The 16,098-nt window shown below is 44.7% G+C and overlaps 1 protein-coding gene across 1 annotated transcript in view; it reads right to left on the reverse strand.

Annotated features, from left to right (window-relative positions):
• The window catches only part of MMS19 (MMS19 cytosolic iron-sulfur assembly component), a 35,594-nt gene that overhangs the window by 3,957 nt on the left and 15,539 nt on the right, over positions 1 to 16,098 (reverse strand). The window contains exons 14-27 of the mRNA XM_075215919.1: positions 15,937 to 16,012; positions 15,641 to 15,766; positions 10,102 to 10,183; positions 9,544 to 9,641; positions 8,563 to 8,718; positions 7,803 to 7,952; positions 6,536 to 6,635; positions 6,330 to 6,432; positions 5,392 to 5,466; positions 3,153 to 3,279; positions 2,540 to 2,640; positions 1,355 to 1,411; positions 545 to 731; positions 270 to 352 (exon numbers count right to left, since the gene is read on the reverse strand). Of these exons, the coding sequence (XP_075072020.1) occupies positions 270 to 352; positions 545 to 731; positions 1,355 to 1,411; positions 2,540 to 2,640; positions 3,153 to 3,279; positions 5,392 to 5,466; positions 6,330 to 6,432; positions 6,536 to 6,635; positions 7,803 to 7,952; positions 8,563 to 8,718; positions 9,544 to 9,641; positions 10,102 to 10,183; positions 15,641 to 15,766; positions 15,937 to 16,012 (1,521 nt within the window). The remainder of the gene's footprint in view (positions 1 to 269; positions 353 to 544; positions 732 to 1,354; positions 1,412 to 2,539; positions 2,641 to 3,152; positions 3,280 to 5,391; positions 5,467 to 6,329; positions 6,433 to 6,535; positions 6,636 to 7,802; positions 7,953 to 8,562; positions 8,719 to 9,543; positions 9,642 to 10,101; positions 10,184 to 15,640; positions 15,767 to 15,936; positions 16,013 to 16,098) is intronic.

The raw sequence follows: 16,098 nt of genomic DNA on the forward strand, positions 1-16,098 counted from the left end.
AGAACCCATTACAAACAGTGACCACCAGGGGGAGACTCAGCAAGGAAGGATCCTGTACACTAGTCTTCCCAATATGGCCGTTTTATTAAATAATGTGGTTCAGACAATCACCTGGAGGAAATTGAAAAATACTGGTCTGGATTAGGTTTTGCTGTATCCAGAAATTAAACCTTACGCAAGGAACTGTTTGAACAGTTTGGGCGGCACACCAATGGTTTATTGGCTCATTAATAAGATACAGGAACTCGGGCATTGTTAGCGGCACTCACCGATGGAAGCTCCGTTAGAAGAACTTGTTTTGGCAGACAGTTTAGCACGTGAGACAAAGATTTTAGGTAATTTGGCTTGTCATCTAAATCGGAAGGAAAAAGATTTTTGGTTACATATAACAAAAACCACAAACATTTTGTAAAGTAATAGATAATTACAATATCAATAAAAGTAAAAAAATAATACAAAACCAAAAAATGTAAATTTAATCTAACATCAGATGGGCGTTGGGGTGGATTTATTGCTGTATATGGTGCTTCCCACACCGTCTCACCTCCTTTAGCAGCATGGAAACCTTGCACCAGTTTGGGAACATTCTCAGTGAAGAATCTCTGCCGGAACATGATGCGGACGTCAGCGTGGCACGCCTTGTTCAGGATATCTGGAGAATCGGAGACCAGGAGAGAGAACAAGTCTGCAGCCATGGGTCCAAGGTCTCTGTCAGACAACAAACCGATCATCTACAAAGAGAACCCAGAGAAGCTGAGGATTCCTTTATCAAACAATGTCCAAGGTTAATTCCACCTTTATAGTAGATTTTTTAAATATTGCTCAACCCCCCTCCCCCTTGATTTGAGTCTCCAATGTGCCGCTTCAGGACAATGACAACACTATTTGCGCTGTGACCTCATTGTCCTGAACTGGCTAAATCACGAGCAGGAGCTGGGGCCTGGCACACGGAGCCACGTGCGGCCTCCTCATACACCCGGTCCTCCATTGTGGGGGGGCAATAAAATCGTGAACACCAGCAGCTCAGAGGAGGTATTCTGTTAAAGGAGTGGGGAAAACGTTAACATTTTCATTATACAGGTAGAATTGGACTTTAACATATTAGTTCTTTTTCATTAAGGTTTAAATTACAAAAATAAAAGGACATTACTCCTTAATGAAAATAGAATTGGGAATACATAGGAAACTATTATGCGTTTAAACAAAGCAGCGAGAGTTGATATGAAAGAGCAGAAACAAATTCTTGTTCTGCTGTCTAACCTATGGCACACTGTTCAGATTACAGGCGATGCCAAGTTGTACAATAGAATCACATTACAGGTTGTTACTTCTGGTAGTTCCTTGGTATAGTCACCTTGTTCGTAAGCTGTCCATTGAGTGGATGGTACCGCAGGATCAAAGCCTTGGTTACCTGCAAAGCAGAGACATACGTGTTCAGCTCAAAATAATCAGTCTTAACTACTTTACCTAAACTCTTGGCATTTATACTTCCTGTTAAATAAGAGCAAAACCTTAAAAGGGGTTCTGTACCAAACAACTTTTATTATTTCTTAAAAACTTTTGTGTATTTGTGTTGGAGGGATTTAATAAAACACATTCCTATGACTATGAAAACACTGCAATGGCTGCTTTTCAGCCCTCCGTGCCTGGGAGAATGTGACGACTGTGGACCCCTTCAGCATCACAGCTTCTTCCATCACAGTGGTGAAAGACCCCTCCTCATCCTGGGCTGGGAAAGGTCCACATTACCTATGGTTGAGGTCAGGGAAAACAGTGGGAGGGAGGGACGGCCAAGATAGTAGCAATGAAAACAATCACACCCAGAGACAGCAGATCTCTCTAAAACAATGTATTAAGCAGCATAAGGGCAGAAGGAGGGAGGTGGAAGAGGATCCAGCTCTCCAGTGCATCTCTACAGCAATAAATCACTTATAATGTCACGTGTCAGCCAGCAATACATCATTATTACCACGGACCCTCAGCACTGAATGAAAGTGTAGAGCCTTAGAAAACAATGGCACCGGGTCTTCATGGCAAACTCAATGTGAACAATCATGACATGCAATGAGTTGCATAGTGGTGAACATGAATGTTGTATAACGATTGGGTGCACAGAAAGTATAGGACATCCACAGGAACGGACCAGGAGGTCGGCAGCCCAATCCCATTACTGCCGGCCGCCATCTTTAGGCGCAGTTTATAAACTATATGAAGCCTGAGCGTCAATTTATATGTAAGGCGGGAACTATGCAAGATAAATTCTACCAGTAGAAATGTTATTTGTGTCAATTACTACTATACATGTATAGGGAATATCTACATTAGAAACATGGCACTATATCTTTCAGTATTTGAGAGTTTACACCCAGTTATTGAGCAGTTGCCAGTTCATTTGTCCTGGGACTCAGGGAAGCAGGCGGCACCAGGGGGCAGGCGGCACCAGGGGAAGGGCGGTATTTGATGGCTGACTGCAGAGTCCGCATGTAACAGCGGCTGGAGACAGACTCTGTAAATTACAAACCGGAATCTTCGTTCTCACCCAGACGAGCAATGTCAAGGCCTGAGTCCTGCTGGGCTGATCCTCCAGACCCTGCTCTATCCTTAGAGATGCATTCTGCAGAATATCATCCAGCTGGTCACCTGCAGAGAGAGACCAGACACCCCGCTGAGATTATCCTCATTGTAACTTTGCCACGTCATGCTCCGTTACTAAGAAGACAATCATTTAACACAAACTAAAAAGGCGTCCACAATGGTTTCACAAAGGGACCTTGTACCATACCAAAATACCAAGCGATCATCCCAAGCGTTCAATACGAGATTGGTTTTAAAACGTTTTATATTACAGTGGTGTTTTAGAAAAACATAACATTACAATGGAGAGATACTACATAATTACTACTACAGTGATAACATGCATCCTCCCTCCCCTCTGCTTTTGTCATGAGTGTAACAAGCAGGGACATTTTTAAATGTAACTGAAGATGGTGCTCTGCAGCTTCTCATACACCAATAACAAATTTTCGTGACCCTTGCAGTGCATCCCTGTGTATTGTGGGTAATAAAGAGGATGCCACTCATAGCACCAAATAATTTTGCTGCCCAGCGATATCTCCTAATGACACAGAAGGTACATCGCTGTGACCACCCACCTGCAGGACACTTGTTTACTAGGCCAGCAAAGCACTTGGCAGCAGAGGAATAGGCAAAGGGGCTGCACTCGGAGAGGCTCAGCGATAGCAGATGCTGCAACAACCGGCTTAGATGTGGGATTTCCACCTACAGATATACAGACATTGTAAAATAAAATCATCCAGTGAGACTCACAACACTGTGCATTATACAACATGGTGAACCGTGCGTTCAACATGAATTTAACAAGTTCTTACATAGTATAAACATTTCAGAACAACAATGGTGGGAGCAGTGGGTCAGACATTACAGCCACGTAGCCTCTCCCCCGTGTCTCTCTGTCTGTCTACCCCACCCCATAGATTGTACGCTCCTTTGAGCAGAGTCACCTCTCCTCCTGTCTTCACTACTTTTAACTTTGCTTTCCAGCTACCTAGCTCTCCTCCTTGAGAACCCTCTCCCCCCCCCGTCCCCTCTCGCTCCCTTCTCTCCCCTCTGGGGGTCTACCTGTCATCCGTGCCCTCCCTCTTGGGCTCTGTCGTATACTGACCTTCCCCTCTCCCCTAACTGTGCTTTGAGCTCACTGAGTTACTGTGCTTATTGTTTACTGTACTGTGCTGTCTCTCCTCGTATTGTAATTTCGTTTGTCCCTGTACGGCGCTACGGACACCTAGTGGCGCCCTATAAATAAAAATGAATAATAATAATAAAGTAGGACATTTTCTCTCAAGGATTTATGTTGGGATGAGTCAGCGCTACAACTCGTGAGCAACAGAGTGCCGATGGCAGAGCGTCGGCACCAGACCCTGCAGACAATCCTTCTACTGAGAGAAGACACCCCCCAAACTTCCACCCCACTCTATGCGTCCCGCTAAAAACTTCGGTATAAAAAGGTATCCGTTGGTACATATTGGTTCCTCTCGCTTGTATAGACTATTGATAACCACTGTACCTCAGCACCTGGTGACTAATTTTGATTTTGTACCTTGTAAAAATCAATAAAAAAGTTTTTGGTTTTTTTTTTTTAAATAAGAGAAAGGAAGTCCCTGGGATTACTGATCTGAATTCCAGACTGTGAAAGGTCATTTTCTTTTAGCGGTTGATAATCCAACAGAAGGACGTCATGAGTGGATAACGTCAGACACTCATAGGTCTTATTTACATAAATATTCTTAAAGTTACTAAAACTGTTTAAATAATTTTATTTCAAGTGATTTCTTTGTTATTTTATGGATAATAAATGAATAAAAGCTAGAATTAGTGTCCATATATTATGGGGCTAAAGTGGTTGTCTTGTAGTTTTCGTTCCAGAGAGGAGATCTCTGAATCACATCGTGCACAACATTGAGCTACGCCAACAGTATTATCCACGACATGTAAATATACCAACTGGAGGACTGAAAGTAAGTGAGACAGGACCGACGCGAGAGCCTCTTGTAGAGACAACTTGATCCGTGTATCAAATAAATACACAATAAATGCTTCATTTTACATTATATTTCTGGAACACTGATTACTTAACACTAAGAACCCAATTCATCAAGGAAGACAAAGTGAACGCAGCAGAACGCACAGCAATAAAAAATTAAATACATTTACAGTCGTTAAAATAGTCATTAATAAAAATAAATTGGAAAATAAAAATGTCCATGAAATACATTTATCAGGATGTTACTAATGTGTTCTGTACGTAAGATACATTTATACAGCTGCTCTTAATTGCATACATGCTCTGGCACATACATACACAGTCGTCAACACTATCACTCGGCACTGACACCCGACCTGTAGCTGGTGCAAGCGATACGGCCGAGAGATGGCCGGAGCTTGAATCTGCCGCTGCTGTGTGTGCTCTGCCTTGGCACGTCCTTACTGTACAGTGACTACGCTAATTCCTTCCCTCTTTCCACCCTTCAAATTGTAGGCTGTGGGAAGTGTCACTGCATATAGTTACTTTCTGAGCATGCCGTAGCAATTTTACGCAAAAAACGGCAGAGGATTTACATTCCTTAATGACTCAGGCCCTAAGCAATTAAGTTTCCATTGAATAATATGATGCAAACAGTACCAATATTCTGATTCTAAAAACATAAAAAGGTATTGGTTTCATTGTGCAACAAATCAGACATTAGCTCCTACTAATGAAACCTATGTGTTTCCTTTACACACAGTGTTAACGAATAAGGCCTTTTGCATTTCACACCTAGTAATGACAATACAGAAGTCTTCTAGATGAGAGCGCCTCCCTGTAATACTCACATTTCTCGGCAAGGAGCAGACAAACGCCATTAGCAGTGCAACAAGCTGGCTCTGAGGGCTGGAGGGGCCGTCCGTCTGGAGTCAGAAGGAGAAACGGCCTCATTAAAACAATGAGCGCAATAAGTGACCACTTTCTGTGTTTTACATATTCTACTGTGGAATAAGACAAACTGTGTACAAAATAAAAAATTGCTCCATCCGTATTCCAAGAAAAATGACATCAATCATCATCATCATCATCATAATGTAAAAAGGTTTCGTTTATAAAATACATTTGAAACAACGGATGTTGGAAAAGATTTTTTATGACAAGTTTATGTCATTTCAACTCAACCTTCTGTCTACTAAAACTTGGCTCACTATTGTATTTTCTGTAGCGGAGCATTTGTCTGTATATTTACATCTAAATATATATATATACATATATATACATATATATACATATATATACATATATATACATATATATATATATATATATATCTGAAAGGACACAGGGCGAAGATGTTCTATGGTTTACAGCGATGTTTACGTGTTCCATTACCCTAACTTGTACCAGTTTTTACATACAGAAATAAAAAATGACACCGTAATGTACATTACTTATAATATTTGAGTATTGTCTGTCCTTACTATAAAAGGAATACATGGGAAAATCACCACATCTCCATCCACTAGCAGTACACGTGTGTATAACAGTCATATTAAAGCTCTGACACGCATTATAGATGTATTACAGAAGAGGCGCGTTTTTTTCCCCCCTCAAGTTGGATGGAATTGACATTTTCCAGTTTCGGAGCACCAGGAACCAGTTTCATAACCGTCGCCCAAGAACCGTAACCTAGTAAACTCCTTCCACTCGCACATACACGGATGTGTTGTTTACGCAGGGGAGAGTTATTGGTTTGTGCAGATACTACTTTGTACGGCATTGTTACCTGGAAAGGGGAGAACTTGGAGGTGAGGTTGTTCTCAGTAAGGATAGAAACGTCCCTATCCAAAAACAAGCTGACAATCTGGGAGACACTGGAAGATGCCAACCTAAGAAGGAGTAGAAGACACAGTAAGTAGTGAAGACAGATCAGCTGGGAGATCACCATAATAGCCTCACGTCACAGTGTAACAAAGGATTCCAGATACTCACTCAGGGCGGAGGTGAGTGGTGGCTGCACTGATTACAGAGACCATGGCAGTGAGAACGTGGTCGTTAAGCAGGAGATGTCTCTCTGTTACATTACCCCTGTCTGAGAGAGGAGACAATCGTTATATTCTCAGTGTAAAGATTCAGAAAATTGCTACAAAAATCAACAAAATCAAAGAGAAATGACACCTAACAATAATCCGTCCATTCACCTCGCACCCATCTTATTCTTCTTACAATGGAAGATCACTAAAGCATTAGTGTCAGGGGGTGTGGTCACAGCTCACGTTTACCCACAGTGATACAGAAAGGAATGTATTGTCCAGAGCAACCAATCAGATTTATTGGCTGCTGTATTCAAGCAGAGTTTATAAATAAGATCGAAAATAAAAGCAAAGTTCTGACAGTTATTGTGCAACAGAAAAGTCCCCCATGAGTGTAAAGGGGTTTATTTCACTTTCCCTCCAAAGCCACCAATTGCTCTGGTTTGTCTGGCAGTAACTTGGTGCAAAATCTGTAACAGATGCTTCAATTTACTTATCAGAGAGCCTCAGTAGCCCTATAATATTTTGGTAGGAGACAGAGTAGAATAAATTTATATCCGTATTACGTGTGTTTGTCAGTTTCTTGTAAGCTAAAATATAGTTCAGCACAGCCGGCATCCAGCATGTCCCAACCACAAAAATCATTTAATAAGGTCACCTTATTTCAGAAGTTTAACAAAGTACATAAAATAATTAGCACTTTACATAAACTATTACCACCATCACTAACTGGTCCTAACCTTAGCTGAAAAAGTGAACTTAGCTGTGATCTGCATTTGACCAATCCTTAAAAGTGGAACTCCAAACAAAACTGTTGGAATTGGCTCTTAAGTTTCATTTTGGGGGTCTGACCTTTGTGCCAGATCTGCCCAGGACGGCTCCAACAGTCTAACACTGCTCTGCTGTAATCTACTCCTGCACAGATGACAGACAGGCTGAGCTGTTGTCAATGCCCCTCCCTGGTGTACTGCAGAGTGCAAAGGGGAGGGGCATCGACTACTGGGGAGCCGCAGGTTTGTCATCAGATGAGCAGCTGCAGTATATAGAAACGTGGAGACCATTGGAGGCTCCAGGGAAGTGGAGGTTAGGTCAAATAAAGCATCAAAAACAACACATTCAACATAAACACATTAAACACGGTCAGGATTTTTTTTATGGTTCGTTGTCTCGCTGAACCAGCCATGCCACATGCGATTAGGCCACACACACACATTGCAATACATCACCTTGTGTTGCAGCCTGTACAGTCAGGGACAGCAGAGAAGGAACCACTGTTTGGTGATAGAAGCAAAGAGACTGCGAGTGTTCCTGGCACTGTACGGCCACGTGGTAAAGGCTCCGGCACACGGCCACCACATCATCCGCACTGGCTTCCCCTGGTATGGCAATAAACAAAATATATCAACACGTCTGTTTCCCGGAGATAACATGTCCAACTTGTGAAGTCCACAACTGGGACCAGGAATCAATACTAAGTAACGGAAGATGCTGCGAAACCACAAAACGTGATGCAGATCTAGGCAGGTTTAATATCCTATTATCCAAACCATAAACAATTCCTAAAAACACAACATCTGCAAATCATCACAAAGACTGAACGATGCGCTTTAAAATGTTAAATGTTTGAGACATTTCCGCAGAATGTATTATTTATAAAACGATTAAAATGATAGCGACACAGATATAGTGCAGAGCTGCCAAGTACAACTTCACGCAGCATATTTACTGTTCAGATACACAAGGTGCTGGAATTCTGCATCGTATTGATGAATGCAGATTAAACAAACACTTCAGACAGTCACTACCAGCTGGAAAAACCTATTGAGGTATTAAAGCAGGAGGTAAAATGCTTCATGAATTTCCCAACTTCAAATTTAACCGGTTGGAACATTAAAGTATCTTTATTAGGCGATTTAAGTACAGTAGTGCTGGCGGTCATGGTGTACAGAAGTGCACACTCAGTGTTACACTCCAAGGAGCACATACCTGTTTGTGCTTGTCTGACATAGCTCAGTAGTATAGGCACAGTTTCCTGGACAATACTGTGATGCGTAGATACCGCAGCCAAAGCTTCCAGACAGCGCTGCCGTACGGAGAACTCCGGGACAGCGCCGCCAGTACGGTCAGCACACTCCATAGGCACTGGAAGATAAAACACACACTTTATACCAGCACCACCCTTTATCCTAACTCGGCACTAAAGCTGGGTCCACACCTATCCAGTTATCATTCAGTTCATACAATAAATGACCATTTGGTCAGATATTGCAAGAGTGTGTATGCTTCCACCATCATGTTTTATCGCACCAATACACATCACATCTGTTGCTTTGGTTTTCTAGACTTCCTAAAAATCACAACAATGGAACGATGTCGGGCAAAAGTGGCAGTGAGTACACACTCACTCACACCCAGCACTGCAGGCAGATCACTGTAGAGTGTGTAGGGTCATGATCTATTCAGCAGATGGTTAGGAGAGATGAAGAGCACAGGTCTAAAGACAAACTGTATAGGTGTGTACACAGGAATCGTCATGCTTAGCGGGAGTTTCAGTGGTTGACGAGATCATTACAGAAATTGCATCTGAAGCAGGACTGTATAGGTGTGTACCCAGCTTTATACATAAATATAGTAACATCAATCTGCCCAAGCCATATCCTATACCCATTCCTATAGATAACAACTGCCCACCAATAATCAAGACAGACATATCAAACATCATGGGGTTGAAGCTATTGAATTTTACACCACTAATTGTTAGCATGCACTTTTCTATCCACCATTTAAATCATTTAACACACAGGATGGGCTAACCGAGCAGATTTTTCAGCCATTCAAGATTTGACTGAAAGGCCAAAAATTAGAGGAGGCAAAACTGCAGAAGACGCAGTATCCAGACACATACGCCCCCCTGCCCACCCTACATTTGGGTGAGACGGAGGCAACTCATTTTCTGCAGTAACTTACCTGTCTGTAGCCTTGCACTGAGCTGAGGCACCATCCTACTGATGAACACCGCAGGGTGGGTTCTGGCTAATGTTCCCGAGGCTTCAACTGCGGCCTGGCTGCAATAAGCAAAATATATCATCCTGTAACACGATTTGCGCGAGTACATTTATACTTAAAGTTTCAGAGAGGCCGAGAGCAACAACATTGCTTCAACAAAGGCTGCCTGCCGGCCTCTATCCGGCTGAAAGAGGAATGGAGAAATATACGAGAGCTCTAACTACTACCTTTGCAAATGCAATAAATACACATGGGCTGAAATTTTCACCTCACAAGTAGATAGGTTAGAACAACTTTAAATATATTTCTTCCTGCCAAAAAGCAGTAGGGACAGTGAATAATAATTAAAAACAAAAATGAAATGCACAAGGATATTTCACTTTTAAAAGGGGATTTATGGACCCCTCTCTTCCCCCAAAAAAACAATTTGGTGATGGACTTATGCTTCAGTCTACAAATGCAGCCCAGTCCCCTTTATAGAAACAGTAAAGACAGAAATACCAGTAAAGACAGAAATACCAGCTCTGAGAATCTGTTTCCTCTAGGATGAGCCGGGTCAGGTGGTCAACGACTAGATCCAAGTCTCCAGAGGACAAGAAACCTTTCACAGAGAAGAAATATTAAGCAAAAAGTGAGATGGACAGTAGAATAATATCGTTTAATAACAATGAAGCAGACAGAATGTACTTGTTGCTTTTTATATACAACCGAATCCAAAATTTGATTTAAGTTGTAAATAAAAACACAGATAAGAAAGACCCACTCAATAACTTCGGCACACTCTAGTATCACTATGTTAGAAATAAGAAGATTTTTTACTCACCGTAAAATGGATTTCTCTTACTCCATTGGGGGACACTGCGAGACATTGGGGTATAGTAATGGGTGTAGGAGTCTAGGCACTTATCAATTCTTTGATCTCCACACTCCTCCCCTACTATGCCCCTCCTCTCCTGTGGATACCTCAGTTTTTACTAACCAATCGTATAAGGAGAAGGAAGCCCCATAGGGCAAAGAAAATAAAAATAAACATTTTACACAACAGAACTATTTACAGAGCAAGGGAGGGTGCGAAGTGTCCCCCCAATGTGGGACACTGCGAGACATTGGGGACATACCAAAGCTGCCTCTAAGGGAGGGATTGTTCTGGAACGGCTGCACGCAATACCCTGCGTCCGAAGCTCGCATCAGAGGATGTAAAGCCCGGCAACTGGTAGAATTTAGAGAATGTATGGACAAATGCCTGTGTAGCTGCCTTGCAAAGCTGCTCCGCTGAAGCCCCATGACGCACCGACCAAGATGCGCCAACGGCTCTGGTGGAGTGAGCCTTTAACGATGCCGGAACAGGCAGATCTGCGCGAGCATAAGCCAGTCTAATGGTGGAAGTAATCCAGTGATTTCTTGAACGCTGACCAACCACACTTCTGCGCATCGTAAAGGACAAAGAGATCTTTGGTCTTACGGACCGAGGCTGTGCGGTCTACATAACACCGAAGAGTACGAACCACATCCAGCAACATTAAAATTGCCCCCTGAGGAAGAGGAAGCTGAAGAAGGGGAAAACGGAGGACGGAAGTTCTGGACATGCCTGACGACCGCCAGCTTCCGCTGAAAATAAATGGAGAACGCTGAGATCTGAACCTTGAAGGACCCCAGGCGGAGACCCTTATCTAGACCCGCCTGCAGAAGGCCAGCAATCTAGTGAGATAAAACCTGGATGTGTGGAAGCCCTGGGCCTCACACTAAGTAACATATGTATTCCAGACTTGATAACATATGGCCGAGGAAGTCAGCTTCCTGGCCTTGATAAGAGTACCAATAACCTCTGGCGAGAAACCCTTGGCCTTGAGAACGAAGGTCTCAATAGCCACGCTGTTAAAGTTAGCCACTTTAAATCGTTGCAGAGAAGAGGACCTTGAACGAGAAGGTCCGTCGGCATTGGCAGGTAGACGGGGGTGTCCACTGACAGCTTCAGGATGTGAGAACCACGCTCTGCATGGCCAATGAGGAGCTACCAGAATGGTGGGAACCCGCTCCCTTTTTAGCTTCTTTAATACCCGGAGCATGGGTATCGAAGAGGGGGGGGGGGGGGGGGTGGGGAGGGAATTACACCAGGCGGTAGAGCCATGGAACTCATGACATCCGTGGAAGGTGCCCATGGTTCTCGAGACTGAGCAGTACAGGTTTAGTCTGGATGCCATGAGATCAATCTCCGGCATGCCCCAACGTTCCACTAGAAGGGCGAAGTTCCGCTTGTTGAGGGACCATTCACCTTGGTGGACCCTCTGCCTGCTGAAGAAGTCGGCCTCCCAATTTTCCACGCTTGGAATGTAAAAGGCCGATGTCTGGGGTACGTGGCGTTCCGGCCATACCATGATCTTGGCTGTTTCTCGCATGGTCCCTACACTGAGAGTTTCCCCTTGGTGATTTAAATATGCCACGGCAGTGGCTTTGTCCGACTGGACCTGAATAGGTTTCCCTGCCAGGAACCTCTGTGCTTGTGTCAACGTCCTGTATACTGCTCGGAGTTCTAGGATGTTGATCGAGAGTGTGGACTCTTGGGGAGTCCAAAACCCTGAAGTCTCAGTAATCCTGTTACCCCTTCCCAACATATCAGACATGCATCTGTCGTAAGTAAGGTCCATGGGCCGGTATGAAGGGTCTGACCCTTGTCCAGGTTTGGTCTGGACAATCACCACGCTAGGGAGGGGTGAGTGGGTCCCGACAGGCGAATGATCTGCCTGTCAAGATGCTCCTGAGACCCCGACCACTTTCGTAGAATCTCCTGTTGAAGAGGGCGGGAGTGGAATTGCACAAAGGGCACGGCCTTGAACACGGAGACCATTGTCCCGGAATTTCATGCAGCCGAGGATGGACACCTCCTTCCGCACAAGTAAGGTCCTGGTTCTGTGCAGGAGAGCGAGGACCTTGTTCTCCGGTAAATAGACTCTCAGAGCCACAGTGTCGAATATGAGACCTAGGAAGCGCATGCACTGGGCTGGGATAAGATATTATTTGGGTAGATTGAGGATCCACCCATGAGCTTCCATGAACTGCGTAGTGATCTGAATGTGACGAGCTAATAGCGACTTAGATGGCGCTTTCAGAAGGAGATCGTCTAGATAGGGAACTATTGTGACTCCTTTCTGCCTCAGGAGTCCGGCCATGATCACCATGATCTTGAACACTCGTGGAGTCGTCGCTAAGCCGAAAGGAAGGGCCCTAAACTGAAAATGGTGTCCCTTCCATATAGGGAGGTGCAGGTAGGCATCCTTGATATCTATGGATGCTAAAACCTCTCCCTGCTCCATTCTGGCTATGACAGTTCGAAGGGACTCCATTCTGAACTCCAGTCCTTACCTGCTTGTTCAGGGACTGCATGTTCAGAATTGGACGCAGTGACCCATCCTGTTTTGGTACTAGGAAAAGACTGGAGTAAATCCCCTGAGCTCTCTACTGTGAAGGGACAGGAACAATGACACCTGCGGTTAGCAAATCTTGTATTGCTTCCTGAAGTGCCTTGCGCCTAAGGGGACAAAGGGAGGTATGGGGGGGGGCGAAGAATCTTCGTGGTGGAAACTGAACTAAGTCTATGACATAGTCCCGAGACACAACTCTTTGTGTCCAAACGTCTGTGGTTGATGTCCGCCACTGATGCTGGAAAAGTAAGAGGCGTGCCCCCACCACAGATTCCCGTGACAGAAGACTGGAACACTGAGGGCTTATTACCCAGTCTCGAGTCCCCTCGCTTACTAGGGCCCCTGCGTCTGCTATAACCTCCCCTGGGAGCCGAGGGCTGACCCCTTGCTGGGGTGCCCCGGCCTTGGTTAAAGGAGCGAAAGGACCGAAAACGTCCCTGGCGCGGCCTACTGGACCTCATTGGCAGAGCATCGCTCTTTCCTCCTGTGGCCAACTGAATGACTTTCTCTAGCTCTGAACTGAAGAGAGTAACCCCATCAAAAGGCAAACCCTCTAGAGCGCGTTTTGAATCACCATCCGCTGTCCAAGAGCATAACCATAGGGTACTACGAGCTGCGATAATGCGGGCGGAGAGTCTGGCATTGACAGACACCGCATCCATGGCTGCCTGGCCTACATAGTCAGCGGTGTCAAAGACTTGCTCGGCTAAGGAAAGAATTTCTGCGCGTGGAGAGTTGTCTCGAATGCCCTTAACCAGCAGTCCAACCAAACGCTGTATAGCCTTGTTAGCCCAGACAGCTGCCATAGTGGGTCTAAACACACTGCCTGCCGCAGCGTAAGCTGAGCGGATGGCCTGGTCGCACCTTCTATCAGTGGGGTCCCTTAGTGAAACCCGCTCCTGAGTAGGGATAGCTGAGGAAGAAGACAACCGTGCCATGGGAGTGACCACCCTAGGGGAAGCTTCCCATTTAATAGAATCTTGTGACGGAAGCGGGTAAAAAGTTCTAAATCTACCCGGCATCACAAACTGCCTATTTGGCCTCTGCCACGCATCAGATACCATCTCCATCATCGGTGGAAACGCAGCTAACTGCGCTTTAGTCCTCTTAAACAGAGAGAACCCTGAATGAGCCGTGGGCTCGGGTTCAGCAAACCCTAAAGAATGTCCGATGCCCAGTATAAGGTTATCTACATTCTGGGTGTGGGAGGAATCTGGTGAACTGAGAAAGTCGTCCTCCTGCTGATCGAAGTCTACCTCACCCTCCTCATCTGAGGAATAGTCAGAATCCTGCCCGCGGCCCTCAGATGCATCAGTGATGATTCTCTTTGCCCTGTGTGAAGCTGCGAGCAAGCGGCCTTCTTCACGCACTGATTGGGATTGAGAAGATGTGCCTGCGTCCGCTAGTGAGCATCTGGAAGTGTGTGAAACAGATACTTCACATACCTCTGCAAATTGTATCATTGCCCGGGTGAGCTCTGCCACAGCTGATGTCAGTGACATAGCCCAGGCCGGTTCTTCCGTGACTGGCGGCCCCTGCGCTGGGTCGCGTCGCTCTGAAGCCTCACATGCCTTGCAGTGAGGATCCTGGTTAGGCTGTCCAACAGATAATTTAGCATTGCATATGGCACAGGTATAAGGCAGTGCAGACAGACATAGCAGATGAACCCTTGTTCTTGGACGTCCCCTTCTCAGACATAATTAAAATGGTACACCGAACACGATATACCGTAGGAAAAAACGTTTAGTAAAGTCTGAGAGCTGAAGTGTGACTAACAAGGAGACATGGATCCTGCTAGATAACAATGCTAAACAAATCCTTGTAAATACACCACTCCCAAAACACTGGGCAATAGTCCTGATCGTATAAACAAGTTAGTAAAGTAATGCAATCAATTGTCAACAATTACAATAAAAAGTTGCAAGGATACCAGTAGAGGAGAGGCAGAGCAGTGTGCACCACGATGATCCCTGTGCATCACAATGAAAGATGGTTCCTTCCACACCAGGAAGCTGAGAGGACGTCCTTCCTAGAGCCCTCTCACAAAATAGCTGCTCTCCTGAAGTGCTGGTTTCTTTGTTCTGGCCACAGTATGCAATCACAGAGATTAGAACGGAGCCCTCCGTGCCAGGAAACTGAGCAGGGCTTGAGAGGAAGTTCTGCCCCCCAGTGCCTCCGGTAATATGGCCGCCTACATGAACCGCCAATCAGCACATGTAATGAATGGCTGTCTGCTATGTATACACCACTGCAGAGTTTAAATGTGCCCAATGTCTCGCAGTGTCCCCCCAATGGTAGGAAACAATATATGCGTTTTCGTTTTTACACATGTATATTAATTTGGGATATACAGCTCACAGAAGCTGGGATGCTATCATTCATTAAAAAATGTTATAGATATTTTGCACCGAGCAGAATTCCATTGTAAAAACTTTCAAGATTGCTCAGACTTTTCCTGCAGGACATTATTATACCGACGTAAGAGGAGAGACAGACAATCTGTCACACCAACAAAAAGGATAAAAAAGTTATCACTATAAAATATAACAAAGAGCAATCATCATATGCTTTAAGTAATTCCTGCAATACAAAATCTCCTTAATAAATTCAGATGTAACTAAATAAAAAAAAATTAAAACCTTGGTGAGCGCCCAAGACGGTCAGAGCCTTCACGGCCACAAGGTGGAGCTGTGCGCTGGGGTCAGTTATGGCTGAGAACACCATACTGCACAAGGCTTCTCTGAAACTGGCCAGGCCATTTATATCTGCAATAGAAAGCACAATCAAAGAGTGCATTGAACTTTGGAGAGACGCTCCATGCTCACATACGCTGAACAGCGGAAAGAGACAGAGGGTAGAGGCAGAGGGTAAATGCTGGGTGATAGTCACAGAGAGAAACAGCTAAATGATGCATAGTGCAGCATTGAAAGATTACCTTCTTCCTGCAGCCACTGGCTCTGTAGCTTGAGGAATCCTAAGGTCATCTCCAGGATTGTCCTACGATGGCTGCTCTGAATATAAACAGAATGAGAAAAGGTCATATACAAGTGCAATGGATTTGGTGGTTATGCTAGAAGAGGAGCACACAGGGCCTTGA

This window comes from Mixophyes fleayi, chromosome 6, assembly GCF_038048845.1.
Source record: "Mixophyes fleayi isolate aMixFle1 chromosome 6, aMixFle1.hap1, whole genome shotgun sequence".
Lineage (NCBI taxonomy): Eukaryota > Metazoa > Chordata > Amphibia > Anura > Limnodynastidae > Mixophyes > Mixophyes fleayi.